A 17,083-nucleotide genomic window follows, 5' to 3' on the forward strand; every position below is an offset into this window, starting at 1 on the left:
CATGTTAGTCTCCATAATGCCAACACAAGCAGCATCTACAGATGAACTGGCTTCTATTTCCAAAGAATTAAAATCTTAAATAAGCAGCAATGTGAGTTTCTGCTTTGTGTCATTACTACTCACATCAGCTAAAACTTCAGAGATGGTTTTCTCTCAGAGTTCAAAATGTAGACAAGTTTTTAAAGAAAACAGGTGGATTTAAGCAACTACTCCAGGTTGGAAGCTAGTAACTTTTACTCTGACCTGAATTATGTAACTCATCTTTTGTGAGCAGCTATTCTAACATCTATCATGGTAAGAGAAAAGTCCGACTTGCTCCTCCTACATTAGTCTTACTGTTGAATCTTATAAAATCATAAATGTCTTCCTCCTCTATATGACTTTATGGTAATGCACTGCTCTTTTTGGTTTGTGTTTGTTTGTCTTGGGGCTTGAACTTAGGACCTGTGTGCTGTCTCTGAGCCTTTTTGCCCAGGCTAGTATGCTACCATTTAAGCCACAGTTCCATTTTTAGCTTTTTTTTTAGTGATTAATTGTCTCATAGACTTTCCTGTCTGGGCTAGCTTCAAACCCTGATCCTCAAATCTCAGCTTCCTTAGTAGGTATGATTACAAATGTGACCCACTGAAAAAAAAAAAAAAAACAAAAAAAACAAATGTGACCCACTGGAGACCAACTTGCTTTGCTCTTTGTTACTTTTAGTTGAATATAGTAAGAGTGATCTTCAAAGCACTACATATTACAGTTATGATAATTATCAAAGATAAAATGGAAGATATTTTAGGAAACAACTTTCAGAGTATAGACTCATTTTTCTTTAAATAAATATTTATTAATATAGGTTCTGGCATCTCATTACTTCTGGTTATAGTAGTGGGGACATGAGAAGATGACACAGATTAAAAAGGAAAAAATCTGGCAGCTTATTTACAAAGAGTGCCTTTGGCTTATTGGAACACAAATCATATAACAGTATTTTATATATGTATATGATCAATATAGTGATAAACATGGTGATACTTTCCAGTAAGATTTTTTTTTCTTTTTACTTTTTGTCAGTTGTGGAGCCTGAACTCTGGACCTGGGCACTGTCCCTGAGCTCTTCAGCTAAAGGCATTCACTCTACCACTTGAGCCACAGTGCCCAGTAAGATTTTATTTTGTAGAAAAATTTCAACATAGAGAAAAGTGAAGAGATTAGTATAATCAACCTCCATATATTCATTAGTGAACTTAAAAATTATAAACATAAAAATCTAGGTTTATTTATTCCTGCATTCTTTCTCCCCAAAACTAGTTTTAGACAATTCGTAGACACACTGTGAGTCTATTCTTGAACACTTTTGTTATCATTGTTAACACAGGTAAGTCTGAAGACATTTATGTTTTGTTTTGTTTGTTTTTTTGGGGGGGCGGTCCAGTCGTGGGGCCTGAACTCTGGGCCTGGGCGCTATTCCTCAGCTCTTCAGCTCAAGGCTAGCATTCTACCACTTGAGTCACAGTGCCACTTCCGGCTCTTTTGTTTTTTGCTTATGTGGTGCTGAGGAATCGAACCCAGGGCCTCAAGCATCCAAGGCAAGCACTCTACCACTGAGCCACCTTCCCAGCCCTGAAGACATTTATGATTACAGATTCTTCTACTATTTTTTGTATCTTTTTTAAAAATCACTTTCTTGTATCACTCATATCTCCCTTTTTTTTATTTTTTGTCAGTCACGGGGCTTGAACTCTGGGCCTGGGTGAGATTCTTCTACTATTAAATGCTATTTTATGCTGCGATATTAACTAAGACTATTTCTTACAAGTCATACTTTCCTTGATTTATCATATTAATCAGACAATCTTATCTTCTAAATTGTTCCTGGGGTCTTCAAAAGGTCAGAATTGTTCGGATGCTGTTAATAAAAATAAAGCAATAATAAATTAATTTACCTGAACAATTTACCCAAAACTCACAAGTAATATTTGCTCTTTCAGTTCAGCATTTGGTCTAATCTTTCTTCATAGTCATTCAGGAAATTGTGATCTCATTTGAGCTGTGGCGTCCTGTTGCCCTCTGGTGCTGTTGATGAGTAGGGCAACCACGGAGGGAGGAGGAGGCTAGTCACTGCTCTTGGCTTTCCCTTTGCCAAGGCAAAGATGCTCATGAGAGGAATTCTGTGTGTTGGGATGCTACTTTCTGACAACCCAGTTGTTTTCAATCCTTGATAACTTCAAAGTGTGGGAATTAAGAAGGGGATAAGCCTCAAGGACAGAGAATTCCTTATCTCAGAGATTACTGTAGACTTCCTGACATCAGGAGGGTACCATGCTTACATATTTTCTCTACCCAGAAACTAGAAGTGACATCTTTATGTAGTAGGAGAAACAGCCTTTTCCTCGTCACAAGCCAGGGTAAACAGATGTGTGTCCCATCTCCCTCCATCTATTCTATTCCCTTGTTTCTGTGCAGTTGTGGAAGGAGCATCTGTACCCATATGGTGAGTATACCTGGGAGGGACCATTAAGTTCCTTTCCTGATGCTACTTTTCCATCTGTGTGGACAGTAAGATGGTTTCATCTGGGGGCCAGCTAGGGAATAGGAAGTATAGGCTTCTGCTTCAGCGCTAATTATGAGGGAAGCCTTCGTGCAGAAATGGAGACCTGCCAACTTACTGATAAAGTGATGGAACATTTACCATTTGTCCCCCACTTAGCATTCCCTTTGGTACAGTCTGTGACTGTGAGATCTCTAGGTTAAGGGGTCATGGTAGAGAGCTATGAACTTCAGGCATAAGGCTCCAAACCCATACCCAACTACTAACTTGAAGAACACATATTTTGAGCTGTAGTGAGATGTGCATATTATTTTAGGGCTTATTATGTTAGCTTAGTACAGTTTATATAGTATAGTTTAAAGATATTCTTCATTTTTTCTTTTGTTTTGATAGAGCTACTTTTTGTTATGTTGTGGCTTTCTCAGATTTCTTCTCTGTGAAACAGCCTGGGTACTCAAACCATAGACCTGTTTTCTTTTTCTAAAATATTTATTCTCTTCTGTGAACTCCTGTTATTTTTACCTTCTCATAAGCTCCTCCTATGTCCTTGCTAGGCCTTCAAGTTTCCTTTTCCTCCTTGCCCTGTATTTCTTATCAGTAACCTGAATCCTCATGTTTTTGTTTTTTTTTTGTTTTTGTTTTTGTTTTTTTTTTTACTGTTTACTTCTACTAATCAAGGTTATGCTTGAACATTTTAAGTAAAATAATTGATCCTAACCGTACCCACATTCCACTCCTAGGGTAGTGTTCAGTAGGAACATGGCTATAAATCAGTTCCTAGGATCCAAGACAAGGGAGCAGCTGATATCTAAAATTGTGGGTCAGAAAGTGTCAGAGCAAGATAATGACAGAGTCAAAGGATCTTTCACCAGTCTGACACCTGCCACTGTGTGCTCATATCCCTGTGGTGTCGCAGGGCGTTTTCATGTAGGGTCTGGTGTGGACACTCCATGTCAAATTGCAGAACATACACATTCCAGACTCAGGAGTACAGTGAACCAGAGGGGTCTAACATTATATTGAGAAGCCTCTCCTTGTAGGGGAGTAATGCCACCTAGTGAACACTGGTGAAAGGGCAAGCACACACCAGTTTGTACTAGTGCTCCACATCATACTGTAAGTAACAGGGTGCCTTATAGAACTAACAGTTGCCCCTCTCTCCTCCCAGCTCAAAACTGACCATTGTTTAGTCGATGAAGCACATTTAGTAATTACAAAAAGAAAAGTCAGAAAAGGAAAATGGTTAGGGCTTACATGATACTAAAAAAAGACATCACAAAGGTTTCTAAACTACTTAATCATCTATCTAGTGATTTACCTTTTTCCTTGGTTCATTAGGTCGAATGCCTCATTGACTTGGTCAAAAGGTAGGTTGTGGGTCACAAATAGATCCAGATTGAATTTCTTATTCATGTAGTCGTTAACCAACTTTGGTACAGAATCTACACTCTTCCATCCTGTAATATGGCCAAAATACCAAATAAAAAGATGTCACATGAAGAAGTAGTTTAATAAGCATGAGTTAAATGAATTAATATTAGGTCAGTTTGAAGGAACCCAAGTTTCAAATACATTATACACCTTCTCCTCTTTAATTTTGTGTACATCTTTAATATTCTATACTCTCTATATAGCTTTAATTTTTTATCTCTAGTTTTTTCTTTATAAGAAATATTCAAACCAGGTGCCAGTGGCTCATGTCTGTAATTCTACTCAGGAGCTACTCAGGAGACTGAGATCTGAGGATCACAGTTTGAACCCAGCCAAGCAGGAAACTCTGTGGGCTAAACTATCAAAGAAAAGCTGGAAGTGGAGCTGTGGTTAAAGTGATAGAGCACTGATCTTGAGCAACAAAGCTTAGGGACAGTGCCCAGGCCCTGAGTTTAAGCCCCAATATTGGCATGCATGCACAAGCACATACCTGCATACACTCACACACATACACACACACAAGATTATTTTCTACTCTGGGTAGGGAATTACCTCAATTAGGTCAGTGTTTACGTTCTGCTTCTCTATATTGGTTCATTTGAATGCAACTTGAATTTTAATATGTCATTTGTGATCATCTTTCTATGAACATTCCATTTACTTTCATATAATGAGTAGTTTTTATATAGTCTTTAAAATTTTTTTATTTTATTGTAAAGATGCTGTACAGAGGGATTACAGTTACAGGAGTAAGGTAATGAGTATATTTCTTGTTGAGCATTGTTGCCCCCTCCTTTGTTTTTCTCCAGATATGTTTTAGGTTCTCAATTTTAAGCAGATGATTCAATAATCCTCAGTGTAACAATTTCTTTTTTTTTTTTTTTTTTGTCGGTCATGGGCCTGAACTCTGGGTTTGGGCGCTGTTCCTCAGCTCTTCAGCTCAAGGCTAGCGCTCTACCACTTGAGCCACAGCGCCACTTCTGGCTTTTGCTGCTTATGTGGTGCTGAGGAATTGAACTCAGTGCCTCATGAATGCAAGGCAAGCACTCTACCACTGGGCCACCTTCCCAGCCCAGTCTAACAATTTCATACTGCTACCAAGAAAATTAAAATCCATGAAGGTAAAAAAGTACTAACCTCCAAAGAATGTTGCATTTAGAGTACGGCCCATTATTAGCTCCTCTGGAGACACGTCCAGTGCTTTGTCGCCAGCCTTCACGCCGACCAAAGTACAGGTTCCCCCACCTACTGATGTGGAGTCTAGAGCTGCTCTCTGAAGGGACAAACACAAAAGATTTCTAGAGTCAGTAGAAGAGCAGAGCATGGACTCCAGTGTGGAAATACACAATATTTTAGGGAACATCGTTCTCATCACAGTTCTTCCTGGGTTTTCATTCTCTCTTCTAGGGATTGCACCAGTCAGATAAAATTCAGGGTTGGACACATTACGAAGTCCACTTCTGGAGATGTTGAATTTTATTCTTTATCTATTCTTTAGAGGAGTGTTTAGGAACCAGGCTGAGTGAAGGTGTAAGTGAAAAGGAATGAAATCACAACTAGTTTTTATTTTTATTTTATTTTTTGCCAGGCTTGGGGCTTGAAGTCTAGGTCTCAGCTCTGTCCCTGAGCTTCTTTTGCTCAAGGCTAGCATTCTACCACTTGGCCCACAGCACCATTTCTGGCTTTTTTTGAGCAGATAAGCGTCTCACAGACTTTCCTGCCTGGGCTGCCTTTGAACTGCAATCCTCAGATCTTTGCCTCCTGAGTAGCTAGGATTATAGGCTTGAGCTTCTGGTCCCTGACCACAACTGCTTTTTGTAACTCCCACTAACCAAACAAGAAGAATGCATGAACAAATAATTCATTTTTATAAATTCATTTTCTTTCTGTATGGGTATTATACTAGAGCTCTCTTCAGTTATTTGATCATTTCATAAACAGTCAGAAAGCAAACAAAACAAAAAATTCCCCTCAGTTTAGTGTCTTTGCACAAATGCATATTAGATGAATATTTAGTGAAGAATAATGCTGGGCATTATAGCAAGGTACCTTTTCTGTTCATGGTCTATCTTTTGTAGTTGACTTTTTACCTTATTTTATTTAATAGTCAAAGGGGCATTTTCTTGGCCAATTACAAATGAATAAGATAGCCCAGTGTGGTTGCACAAGCCTGTGATTCTAGTACTAGAGGATTATTCCAGGAACATTGTGAATTCAAGGCCAGTTTGGCTATACAGTGACTTTGAGGCCAACCTGGCTACAAAACAAAAATGATTTTTTTTATTCCCAAAGGAGAAGGGACAGGGGACAAATACAGCCAAGTTATTAACTGTTCCTATGTGGTAAAGAAAGCAGGCAATGTGAAATGAGCCTGGTGAGAGAGAACAGATGGGATGGGGAAGAATGATGGAAGGGTGACTCTAAACAGGAAGTACTGGGCACCTCACTGGACCCATGAAATCTTAACCTCCTTATGAAAGTCAGAAAAAAGTAAATAAAAAAGACATAGGAAATTGGAAAACACAATTGAAAATTATTTTCAGTCTAATAATATGTTATATTGAGCAATTAAAAGGGATCTCAAATGAAGAGGAATGGCCCAGTTTGTGGTTGTTACTGGCCCAGATCCTCACTCTGGCTTCCTGTCTTGCCATGTGACTTTTTCCTCATACATATTCCCACCCAGATGCTGTCAGCCCTGAGGGCCATCCTGACTGTAGACAGCCTTATACAGTTTGGACTTCTAGCCTACATAACCGCACACAAACCTCTTTTCTATATAAGTGCCCAGTCTCAGATACTTCCTTGTTGGTAACAGAAAGAAGATGAATATAGGATATGTCAGTGGGCATGGAAGGCTGAGGGCATGTTTAAATGAATTATGGCTGACAGTTCTTATTTTGTTTGAAAAGATTAAGAAGGAATAATCATACCAACTGCAAGCAGCCCATCTTCATCTATCATTTGATGATTAAAGAACACATTGAAAATACACAAGGAAAAAAATGTACAAACCATGTGTTGATATCCTCCTATACACTCAATGGCAAAGTCCACCCCGCCATTGGTCATTTCAATGATGACTTCCTGGATGGGTCTGTCTAGCTCTCTAGGATTTAGACAATCAGTTGCTCCCAGGGCTTTGGCGCGAGTAAACTTCTCATTGTTGATGTCAGTAACGATGATTCTGGAAGCTCCTGCTACTTTACAGCCAATTACAGCAGAAAGACCTACACTTCCTAGGCCAAAGATAGCACAGGTAGAACCAGGGGTGACCTGCAGGCAGAAAAATTATAGAATATAATTTTTATAGCAGATGGCTCCACAGTTTTAGTTTTTCTTAAAGGGTAGGGTGAGGTGAAGCCTCCAAAATACAAGCCTAAGACTACTTGTTATATAACTATATGATACATTCAATGAAAAAAATCTGCCAATATGAAAATCAGTGCATTACTTTCTAAGTTTAGAGAATTATTTAAGGGCCATGAAGATGATCAGTTCACCTTAAATATGTATTTTAATGTTTTCGTTTCTTTCATGCATGTGTTTCTAACGCATTTATAAGATTATTTCTTTGTTGCTTTGTATGTCCCTCCCCCACAGTGTAACCCCCCGCTTTCACTTTATTTGATGTCAGTATAACATGTGGAGGAGATGGGGACAAACAAGTCGTTTAAGGATTTAGGTGGACCTGTTGCAACAAGGAGAATTACAAAATGTCATGTCAAAGCAAGCTTTACAATGTCCGTGTGTGTGTGGGGGAGGGGGGTATGATTGGGTGGGGGGGAGGGGGGAGGCTGGGAAGGGAGGTGAAGGGTAAACAAAGGAGGAGGCTGCAATGCTTGGTAAGAAATGTATGCATTATCCTGCCAATGTAATTGTGACCCCTCTGTACAGTATGTTCTCAAATAAAATAAAATTAAATTAAAAAAAAAGATGATCAGTTCATAAAGAACATTTCAAATAAAAATAATTCCCTTATTTTACTTTTCAGTGTGGTCAGAAAAAAAAGTCCACATATTTTAAGGAGGTAATATTTGCCCTTTAAAAATTAGATCTCGCGTGATTGATGCACTTATGATTCCAGATCACTGATTTCTTTAGAAGATGGAATGGAATCCAGATGCCTTGCCTGACAATGAAGAATCTGAGAGGTTGAGGAAGTCTTCCCTGCAACATTTGAGACATTCGCTTAGGAGAAACTTTCTCAATATCTCTCATATCTAGCTTAAACATCCTGGTAAATTTTTTTCTAATGTGGGATTCCAGAGCCATATCTTGCTACCATCAGGAGTGGCAGAAGATACAGTCACTTGTACTCATAAAGGGATGGGAATCCAAGATAAATTATTATTGATTGAACATGAATCCCCTACATTAGGGAGGAAGTAGGAGCCTGAATGGTTATGGTGACAGTTTCTATTGTTTCTGTTGCCTTTTGGGTCCGTTGTCCTGAGATAAGATAATATGAAACATATTTGATCAGGCTTTATCAGGATGATTTATAATCTAGCAGGCTGGTATAGCACATAACATGAAACAGGTGCTAAGCCTATGCCAGCTATGAGGCCAGCTATTTTACACAGGTGCTATAATTTAATTATTTTTACAAGTATTACCAGAGGGTATTTTTCTAGAGAGTTTAAATTATTTATCACAAAGTAAGAAACAAATAGCCAAGATTTGAAGATAATTAATGCAGGCTTCTTTATTTTACCTCCAAGTAATCTCTGTTTGTAAACCTTGGACCTTTTAACGATTTACCTTGGCAGTATTGATTGCAGCACCATAGCCAGATGAAAACCCACATCCAAACAGACATGCACGCTCTAAATTTGCATCATCATGTATTTTGGCAAGGTTGACATCAGACACCACAGTGTACTGAGAGAATGAACTGACTCCCAGGAAATGGTAAACTGGCTTTCCTTTGCAGGTAAACCTGCTGGTTTTGTCTTCCATTAGTATTTGATCAGCAGTAGGAGTTTTAAAATCACTAGACAATTAAAAAGAGAGAGGGGTGAGAGATACAAAGAAGAAAGTAAATAGGACACTGCTCACTTAAAAAAAAGATGTTGGTTATTATATTATCTATCATGACAATTTTATGGAATTCACATGGAGGAAATGGTAAACTAAAGTAGTAATATATAGTCTTTTGGATGAAATTTAAAGATCATAGCAACAAACTTTTGTGGAATTATTGGTATGTATTAATTCACATTTTTTATTGCGGAAAGTTCAGTTATAAAAATAGAAGAGTATAATGAAGACTGTGTGTCTGTTCCTGGCTTCAGTAACAATCAACTCATAGTCTGTCTAGTTCATCTGTTATTTTCCACAATATGTATGGAATGTTTTAATATGAATTCCAGACATCACTATTTCATCTACACTGAATTATTTCAGTATATATCTCCAAAAGATTATTTTAGCTCTTCATATTACATATGGTTGGTAAGTCTCTTGGTAGCCTTTCATATGTAGCTTCTCTTCTCCTAGGTTTTCAATTTAATTTTTTAAAAACAAGTTATTTGTCTGAGTGTTCTTTCTAGGGAATTTTTCTGATGATGTATCTGAAATTGTGTTTAACATATTTTTCTGTTAATATGTTTCCTCCTAAACTAACACTTATGACCTAAACACTTGATCTAATTAAAATCTTCTTTTGGGGAGAAGGAGGTAGGCAATGTGATGAATTTCATCTGGAAGGACACAGATTCTGATCATCTCATCATCGCCAAATCTGTTATTTCATTAAAGGTTTGCACAAGAGTGTGGTTTTGGTTTTTTGAACAATGATAACAGCCCTGCAAATCAGATGTTATTACTATCCTCATGTTATAGGTGAGGAAACTGAAGCACAGAAGTAGTACAAGCATTGTATAGTGTTTGTTGTGGTTTTGTTTGGTAGTAAGGATTGAATTTAGGGTCTTTCACATGTTAGGCCAGCAGCCTACCACTTGAACTACAACCTCAGCCCTTTCCTTTGTATTTTGCTTTTGAAATAGTCTCCTTACTTTGCTGCCAAACTGCAGGGCATAAGAGTATTATAGTTTCTAATTTCTGAGATAACTAGCTTCAACTAGCATTAAGAACAATAGGTCTTTTTATGGTTTCAGTAAAATAAAAATAAGGTGGTTAAGATTTAGACTCAAGTCATGCTCTTAGGAGACAGTAAGCTATGAAATTATGAAGTAAATGATTCTACTCTCATTCCTATAGAGTAGATACTGTTCTGAATTTGCCATTTATCATCTCAGTGATATCTATTTACTTTTACTGCATATACTTTTAAACATAAACAATGTATTGCATTTTTATATAACATCATCTACTATATATTCTTCAGCTACTTCCTTTTTCCCTAATATTAGTATGTGTGTGAAAAATATTATATATACATCAGATTGTTTTATGTTTATATGAATATTTCAAATTTAAACCTTTTCATTGTAGTTTTCCATTGTGTCACCATACAGCAGTTTGTTAATCCATTCTATTATATGACATTCCTTTTGTTTGCTATTGTAAATAGTTTTGCAATGAATATTACAGTATATGACTGCATATTTGGAGCAGTGTCTGGGATACACTATAAGTAGAATTAGTGGACAGAACGTTTGCCTGTTCTGAACTCCATTTAGGTATGGCTAATCCATTGTTAAAATATTTATGTAATCTACATTGCTATTAACAGCATATAGAACTTACCACAGTTTTCCACAAATGTTTGTACGTGGACTCAGACAGAACTTGCATTTTTTACACTGAGGTGCAAAGAATGGAATTACCTTATCACCTAGAAAGAAAGACCATATGTTGGGTGATCCTGAAGGTAGTATTTACTGACTCTTTGGCAGTGCTGGGCTTTGAACTCAAGGCCTTTCATTTGCTAGTCTGGTACTCTACCACTGATCCACATCCTTAGGTATTGTAAGTTTCTAGCAGCAAGGCTAGAGATGGGGCCCAGTGGTAGAGTGTTTATCTATCATATGCATGGCCTTGAGTTCTATACCTAACTCCATCCCCCTCCAAAAAAACAAAAACCAAAACCAAAACCTGTGTAGAAGAGAACACCATTTAATTTTTTTCAAATTTCTTTCCTTCTTTTTTTCTTTCTTCCTTCCTTCCTTCCTTTCTTTCTTTCTTTCTTTTTCTTTCTTTCTTTCTTTCTTTCTTTCTTTCTTTCTTTCTTTCTTTCTTTCTTTCTTTCTTTCTTTCTTTCTCTCTTTCCTTCCTTCCTTTCCTTCCTTCCTTCCTTTCTTTCTTTTTTCTCTTTCTTTCTTTCTTTCTTTCTTTCTTTCTTTCTTTCTTTCTTTCTTTCTTTCTTTCTTTCTTTCTTTCTCTCTCTCTCCTTTCTTTCTTTCCTTTCTTTCTTTCCTTTCTTCTTTCTTTCTTTCTTTCTTTCTTTCTCTTTCTTTCTTTCTTTCTCTCTCCTTTCTTTCTTTCTTTCTTTCTTTCTTTCTTTCTTTCTTTCTTTCTTTCTTTCTTTCTTTCTTTCTCTCTCCTTTCTTTCTTTCTTTCTTTCTTTCTTCCTTCCTTCCTTTCTTCCTTTCTTTCTTTCTTTCTTTCTTTCTTTCTTTCTTTCTTTCTTTCTTTCTTTCTTTCTTTCTTTCTTTCTTTCTTTCTTTCTTTCTTTCTTTCTTTCTTTCTTTCTTTCTTTCTTTCTTTCTTTCTTTTTGCTAGTCCTAGGGTTTAAACTCAGGGCCAGAGCACTGTCCCTGAGCTTCTTTTTGCTCAAGGCTAGCATACTACCACTTGAGCCACAGCACCAATTTTTCTGTTTATGTGGTGCTGAGGAATTGAACCCAGGACTTCATGCATGCTAGGCAAGCCCTTTTCTTTCCTTTTTAAACTATTTTCAGTAGTTATACAAAGGATATTCAAGTTATGATCAAAGTCACTCCTATCACTTTTACATATTCCCTAGAAAGTACTGTAGCTAAAATGTTTTATTTCATTAAAATGTAAGAGTATGGATTCTTCTATGTATTGCATATGTTGTCTTTTTGTTTATTTTGGTAGTACTGGCATTTGAACCAAAGGCCTTGTGCTTGCTAAGCAGGTGTTCTAGCACTTGAGCCATGCTCCCAGCCTTTATTTTGCCTTAGTTATTTTTTTTTCAGATAGAGTCTCACATTTTTGCCCAAGGGTCAGCCGTAGACTGTGATTCTCTTATGGCTTTCTATGTAGGTGGGATTACAGATGGCATATTGGTTTTTCTTTTAAATACCCCACTGGGCAGTCAAGTGACAGATTGGTTGGTCTTATCTCTTGCAGACTCCTGTGTTTTCACTGTAATTCTTTGTGGCATGACTATTATTACTTATATTTTCAACCACTATGAATAGAAAAGCAGATCCTTTCTTAATATAGAGGGTACATAGGCCAGATAGAGATAGGAAATTTGATACCATTGCCATGTATCTAAGTCTGGAGCAATCTCATCAAAGAAGAGGGTTTATCCTGTGAGACAAGAGAGTAGTACATAGGTCACATGGCAGTGTGAGGTGAGAAAATAATCTCAGCCATTGACATGCTTTATTAGGTATTATATGTATCTTACAGGCTTCAAAAGAACATGACACCAACATTGCTATGTACATTATAGTGGCTCTTTTCACCCTAAGCCTCCTTCTTATTCTTTATATAATGTTAATGTAGTTGAAATAGTTTTCTGTTTCAGAAGTATATAGTTTCTGAACCATGGTTGCTTCAGTTTTAACTAATCATAAAATTTTGTGTTACAGAAAATTTTTCTTAGCATAATATATAAATAAAGACACTTCCAAATTCAAATATCCCATCTCCATGTTAACTATAGGTTCTATGTCTCACTTTTGATTTGGGAAAAGATGGTTGGTCCTCTTATGTTAACAGAGATCACTTACAGCATGCAAAGCCAAGACACCACCAGAAATCATCACTGAAAAAGCCTGGTTTTTCTATTGAGTTTGAATCAGAAGGCAAAATGACCTGGTTTGAAGTTGGTCACTCCTGGCCCAATGCTTTCCACAATTCCTGCGCACTCATGGCCAACAATCACTGGGAACACACCTTTCTTGAAATTAGGATCGATATTAAAGGCATCAGTGTGGCAGATGGAAGTGGCCATTACCTACAAAGTAATTACAGACTTGAGTCATATTTCTATAGTTACTGTTGAGATAGATGTTACAATAATTTTAGGTCTCATATCATCTTGAAACCTTACAGCACCCCTGGAACTTAAGAATTACATTTAGAAAAAAAACCCAAAGAGCAAATAAAAATAGTCTGGGCAAGTATTCTAACTATCATTGTTGAAAAACCTAAGATGTAGGATTGGCTGTTATTGTCTCCAGCAGAGGAAAAATGCAAGTAGTCAGAGCAGAATAAAATCTATTAGGCAGAGAGAGAAAATAGGTTCCATGGCTTGTTCAAATTCTGTTGAAACTACATGAAATAATGTTGAGGAAATAACATTTTTATAGTTAAATGAAAATATTGCCAATGAATCATCAGAGTATCTTTGTGTAATTGTTCTTTAGTATCTGACAAAAAGATTGTTCCATTCATTCTCACATACAAACCTATAATGTCTTGAGCAAAAATGAAGAACTTACCTGTGTCCACAGCTCTGCCTTTTCTTTTCCTCGCTGTGTGTGTGTGTTGGTACTGGGGCTTGAACTGAGAACCTATTCTGTTCCTCACATTTTTTTTTGTGCATAGCTGGTAATCTACCACTTGAGCCAAGCTTCCAGTCCAGCTTATTTGGTGGTTAATTGAAGATAGAGTCTTGAGGATATTTCTGCCTGGGATGGCTTCAAACCACCATTTTCAGATTTTAGCCTTTGAGTAGATAGGGTTATAGAGATGAAGCACAGGTGTCCGGCTTCTACTTTCCTTTAATAACACTTTTCAATAATTGGTAAATGGAGAACAACAAAAGCCTAGTTCTAAGTGAATTCCTTTGCTGATTCTCAGATTTTAAGCCCATTGTAAAAAATGAGATAATGCCTACTTTAATCTGGACCTATAAGTATAACTCAAGTTATATACTATAACTACTGGGGGAGAGGAGACTCTAAGGCCTCTCACTCATACCAGGTCAGAGTAAACTGTTAGAAATCAAGCCTGCACTTTGGGTATGGGTATATCTACCAGAGAAAGTCCTCACTCACCTGAATTCGAACTTCATGAGCCTTGGGGGGAGCTACTTCAACCTCCTCAATAGATAAGGGCTTGCCTGCTTCCCAGGCAACAGCTGCTTTGCATTTAATAACCTGAAAGAGAGGGGAATGAAGGAGTGAGAGAGAGAAGAAATGGAAGTGAGGGGAAAAGGAGATGGAGAGAGAAAGAGAGAGGCAAAGGAATACAGTATCATGAGGGGAAAGCGCCTATTGTAATTTGTTGATGAACAGTTTAGAAGTTTTTGGCAGATTGTTGTATATAATTATATTGTTTTTGAAGACAAGGGATCTTCAGTTGCATATAAATCAAATTTTATGTTATGGTCATTACATTAAATTATTATTTTTAACAAATGGTTATATTTAAAGTTTATTCTGATATAATGACTTGATTTCCCCCCCCTTCATTAAGAAAGAGTATGTATTTATAGGACTTAAAGATTTTGGTAAGTGACCAAAAATGATGTGTTGGGTTAACCAATCTCATTCCAATGTGAATGATCAGTTATATTTCTCAGAGCACAGATGTGTTTTACAGGTTTGCTACTTGAGTTTAGTCTTCAGATCAGGTGTTCTCATAACCTGAGAATTCTTAGAGAAGAAAGTCTTGCCTAAAATCAAATGAAGTCTCATTTTGAACATAAACTCTAGGTAGTTCATCAAAAGTCTGAGAAGTGAAGCTTAAATAATTACCAAATTAATCAGTACAGTATAAATGAATAAGTACAGAAAAAATATGATCTCAATGTAAGAATTATAAAAAGGCAATGAAAGAAATTAAATACTGAGGATTTGCTGATTCCTAGATTAAAACTCAATTTTTATTTTGAATTTCAAGTATCTCATCTTTTAACCACTGAGTATCTATTTTTCAACCATTCAGATGTAATTCTGCACTATTTTTAAATATCATTACTTTCATTACAAATGACATTCACATTAATTACAGAAAGTTTCAAAATAAAAATAAAATACAGATGGAAAATAAAAGTATAAATGGATACTTTAAATTCATTTTATCTTTTCATTTTATTCTGTGTGTCTCCCTGAATAGGATCATATTGCAGATAATATTTTTAATCTATATTTATACACTATAGGTACATATTCTATTTTATGGTGATAGCATAGTTGCTTAAATAACATTTTGCTGTTTAAATAATATTTAATTTAAAATATCCTTCTAGTAAACACTTTGGCAAATCTATACTTAATTCCTTAGAATAAATTCTTAGCATAGGGACTACTCATTTCCTTTTAATCAGCAGTAAATTGCTCTGATCTGAGGGTAATCCCTCAAATGCACAAACTGAACAGATACAGGTTATGTACTTACTTTTCCCTTGGTGCTCATTTCTCTTTCCTTTAGGGAAGCTTGCCTTGGAAATTTCTTTCTGGCGTGAGAAGCTGTCCACCTCTATCCAGAATACTCTGTGTCCTGCACTGAAAAGTCTGAATAAATACTAGTCCTGCTGTTTCCTCCTTCAATCACTTGCCTTTCTATTGCTTCACAGCTTAGCTCAGCATTCCCCACGTGATTTGTGTTATCATGTTTCAGCTGTAAACTTATTGCTCTGGAGAGCTCCAAGAATTTTTTTCATCACAAAACTTAAAATAATAAAGAAAAGTGCATGAAACATATTGGGCTGAGTTATACAAATAATTATTACGGGCATCCCCACTGCTCTAGAACTTCTTTTCTCTCTCCTTGAGAGCCATTTACCTGAGGATGGTATAGTCTTTCTGTATATTTCTATTTCCCTATACAATAGTTTAATGTATTAAAAATGAATGTATGTATTCTTTCCTGTGCTTCCCTCTGACCTGTTAGTGAGATGCTGCCTTTGTTGCATTTCATTTTCATGATTCTTGAATATTCTAACTGTATGAATTGACTATTTTATTCATCCATTTTCCTTTTAGCTGCTTTTTTTTTTTTCCTGGGGAGTGCTGTGGAGTCATTGCTGAAAAGTCTCTGATTATCCTCTGGAACCTTGGGGACCAAAGCCTAGTGCCCCCCGGCTACAACCTCTGGTGCTATGGGCTGAGGTCCCCTGGAGTCACACTTGTATGGCTGTTCCTATTGCTCGATAACTATTGTGATTAGGAATGGAGTTGCTGGCTCTCACTCTTTTCCAACAATTATTATTTTAATTTTAGAAAGGAGCCATACAACACATCAGTTTATGAGTAGCATGCATGTTGTGCTCCAACTTTGAAAGTCAAGGCCAAAGAGATTTACAAAGTGGATGTCCCCATGAGCAACAGTGGAAGACTCTCATTATCCCATCCTCCCTGTGTTCACGCTGCCAGACTTAAGAAATGTTTGATACTCTGGTGGTGCGTAAGGCTATGCAAATGGATTTTAATTTACATCTCTGTAATAATGAGGAAAAGCTCTAGAGATGTATACTTTATACTGTTTAAAAGTGCTTTTAGCATTTGTGGATTTCTTATAGTGCTTCTCTTAACTTTTTGCTGTACATATTTTAAAGCTTGATCTTAGGTGTGTAAATGTTCTGTATTCCATTTTTTAATAATTTTACTATTTTCACTATCAATATTTTTTATTTTTTTAGTGTGTGTCATTGTTTTTCATGGTCTCATAGAATTTCACTATCTCCTCCAGATTTAGCTTCTAAATTACTCCTTACTTCCTTCTTCCCTCTCTCCCCTTCCCTCCTTTCCTCCTTCTCTTCCTCATTCCCTTTGTTCCTTCCTTCCCCCTCTCCTTCCCTCCTTCCTTCCTCCTTCCCTTTCTTCCCTCTTTCCCTCTCTCCCTCCTTCTATTTCTTCCTTCCTCTTCCTCTTCCTTTCTTCTCTTCTCCTCCTCTGTCTCCTTAGCACTGGAGTTTGAACTCAGGGCCTGTGCTAGCTACATACATACTTTATTATATCCCAAATCCTTTTTTTTTGGCTTTAATTGTGTTTCAGATAAATT

General features: G+C 36.8%; 1 protein-coding gene across 1 annotated transcript; it reads right to left on the reverse strand.

The window, feature by feature from the left end:
• Positions 1 to 799: 799 nt before the first annotated feature.
• Positions 800 to 15,591, reverse strand: LOC138826927 (all-trans-retinol dehydrogenase [NAD(+)] ADH4-like). Its single transcript, XM_070022321.1, has 9 exons — positions 15,479 to 15,591; positions 14,134 to 14,235; positions 12,947 to 13,088; positions 10,682 to 10,769; positions 8,732 to 8,963; positions 6,983 to 7,243; positions 5,105 to 5,240; positions 3,855 to 3,993; positions 800 to 1,894 (listed from the first exon to the last, which is right to left on the reverse strand). The coding sequence occupies exons 1-9, from the start codon at positions 15,494 to 15,496 to the stop codon at positions 1,870 to 1,872; spliced, it is 1,143 nt and encodes a 380-aa protein (XP_069878422.1). The 5' UTR covers positions 15,497 to 15,591; the 3' UTR covers positions 800 to 1,869.
• Positions 15,592 to 17,083: the final 1,492 nt, after the last annotated feature.

This window comes from Dipodomys merriami, unplaced genomic scaffold, assembly GCF_024711535.1.
Source record: "Dipodomys merriami isolate MVZ:Mamm:240054 unplaced genomic scaffold, mDipMer1.0.p SCAF_15, whole genome shotgun sequence".
NCBI lineage: Eukaryota > Metazoa > Chordata > Mammalia > Rodentia > Heteromyidae > Dipodomys > Dipodomys merriami.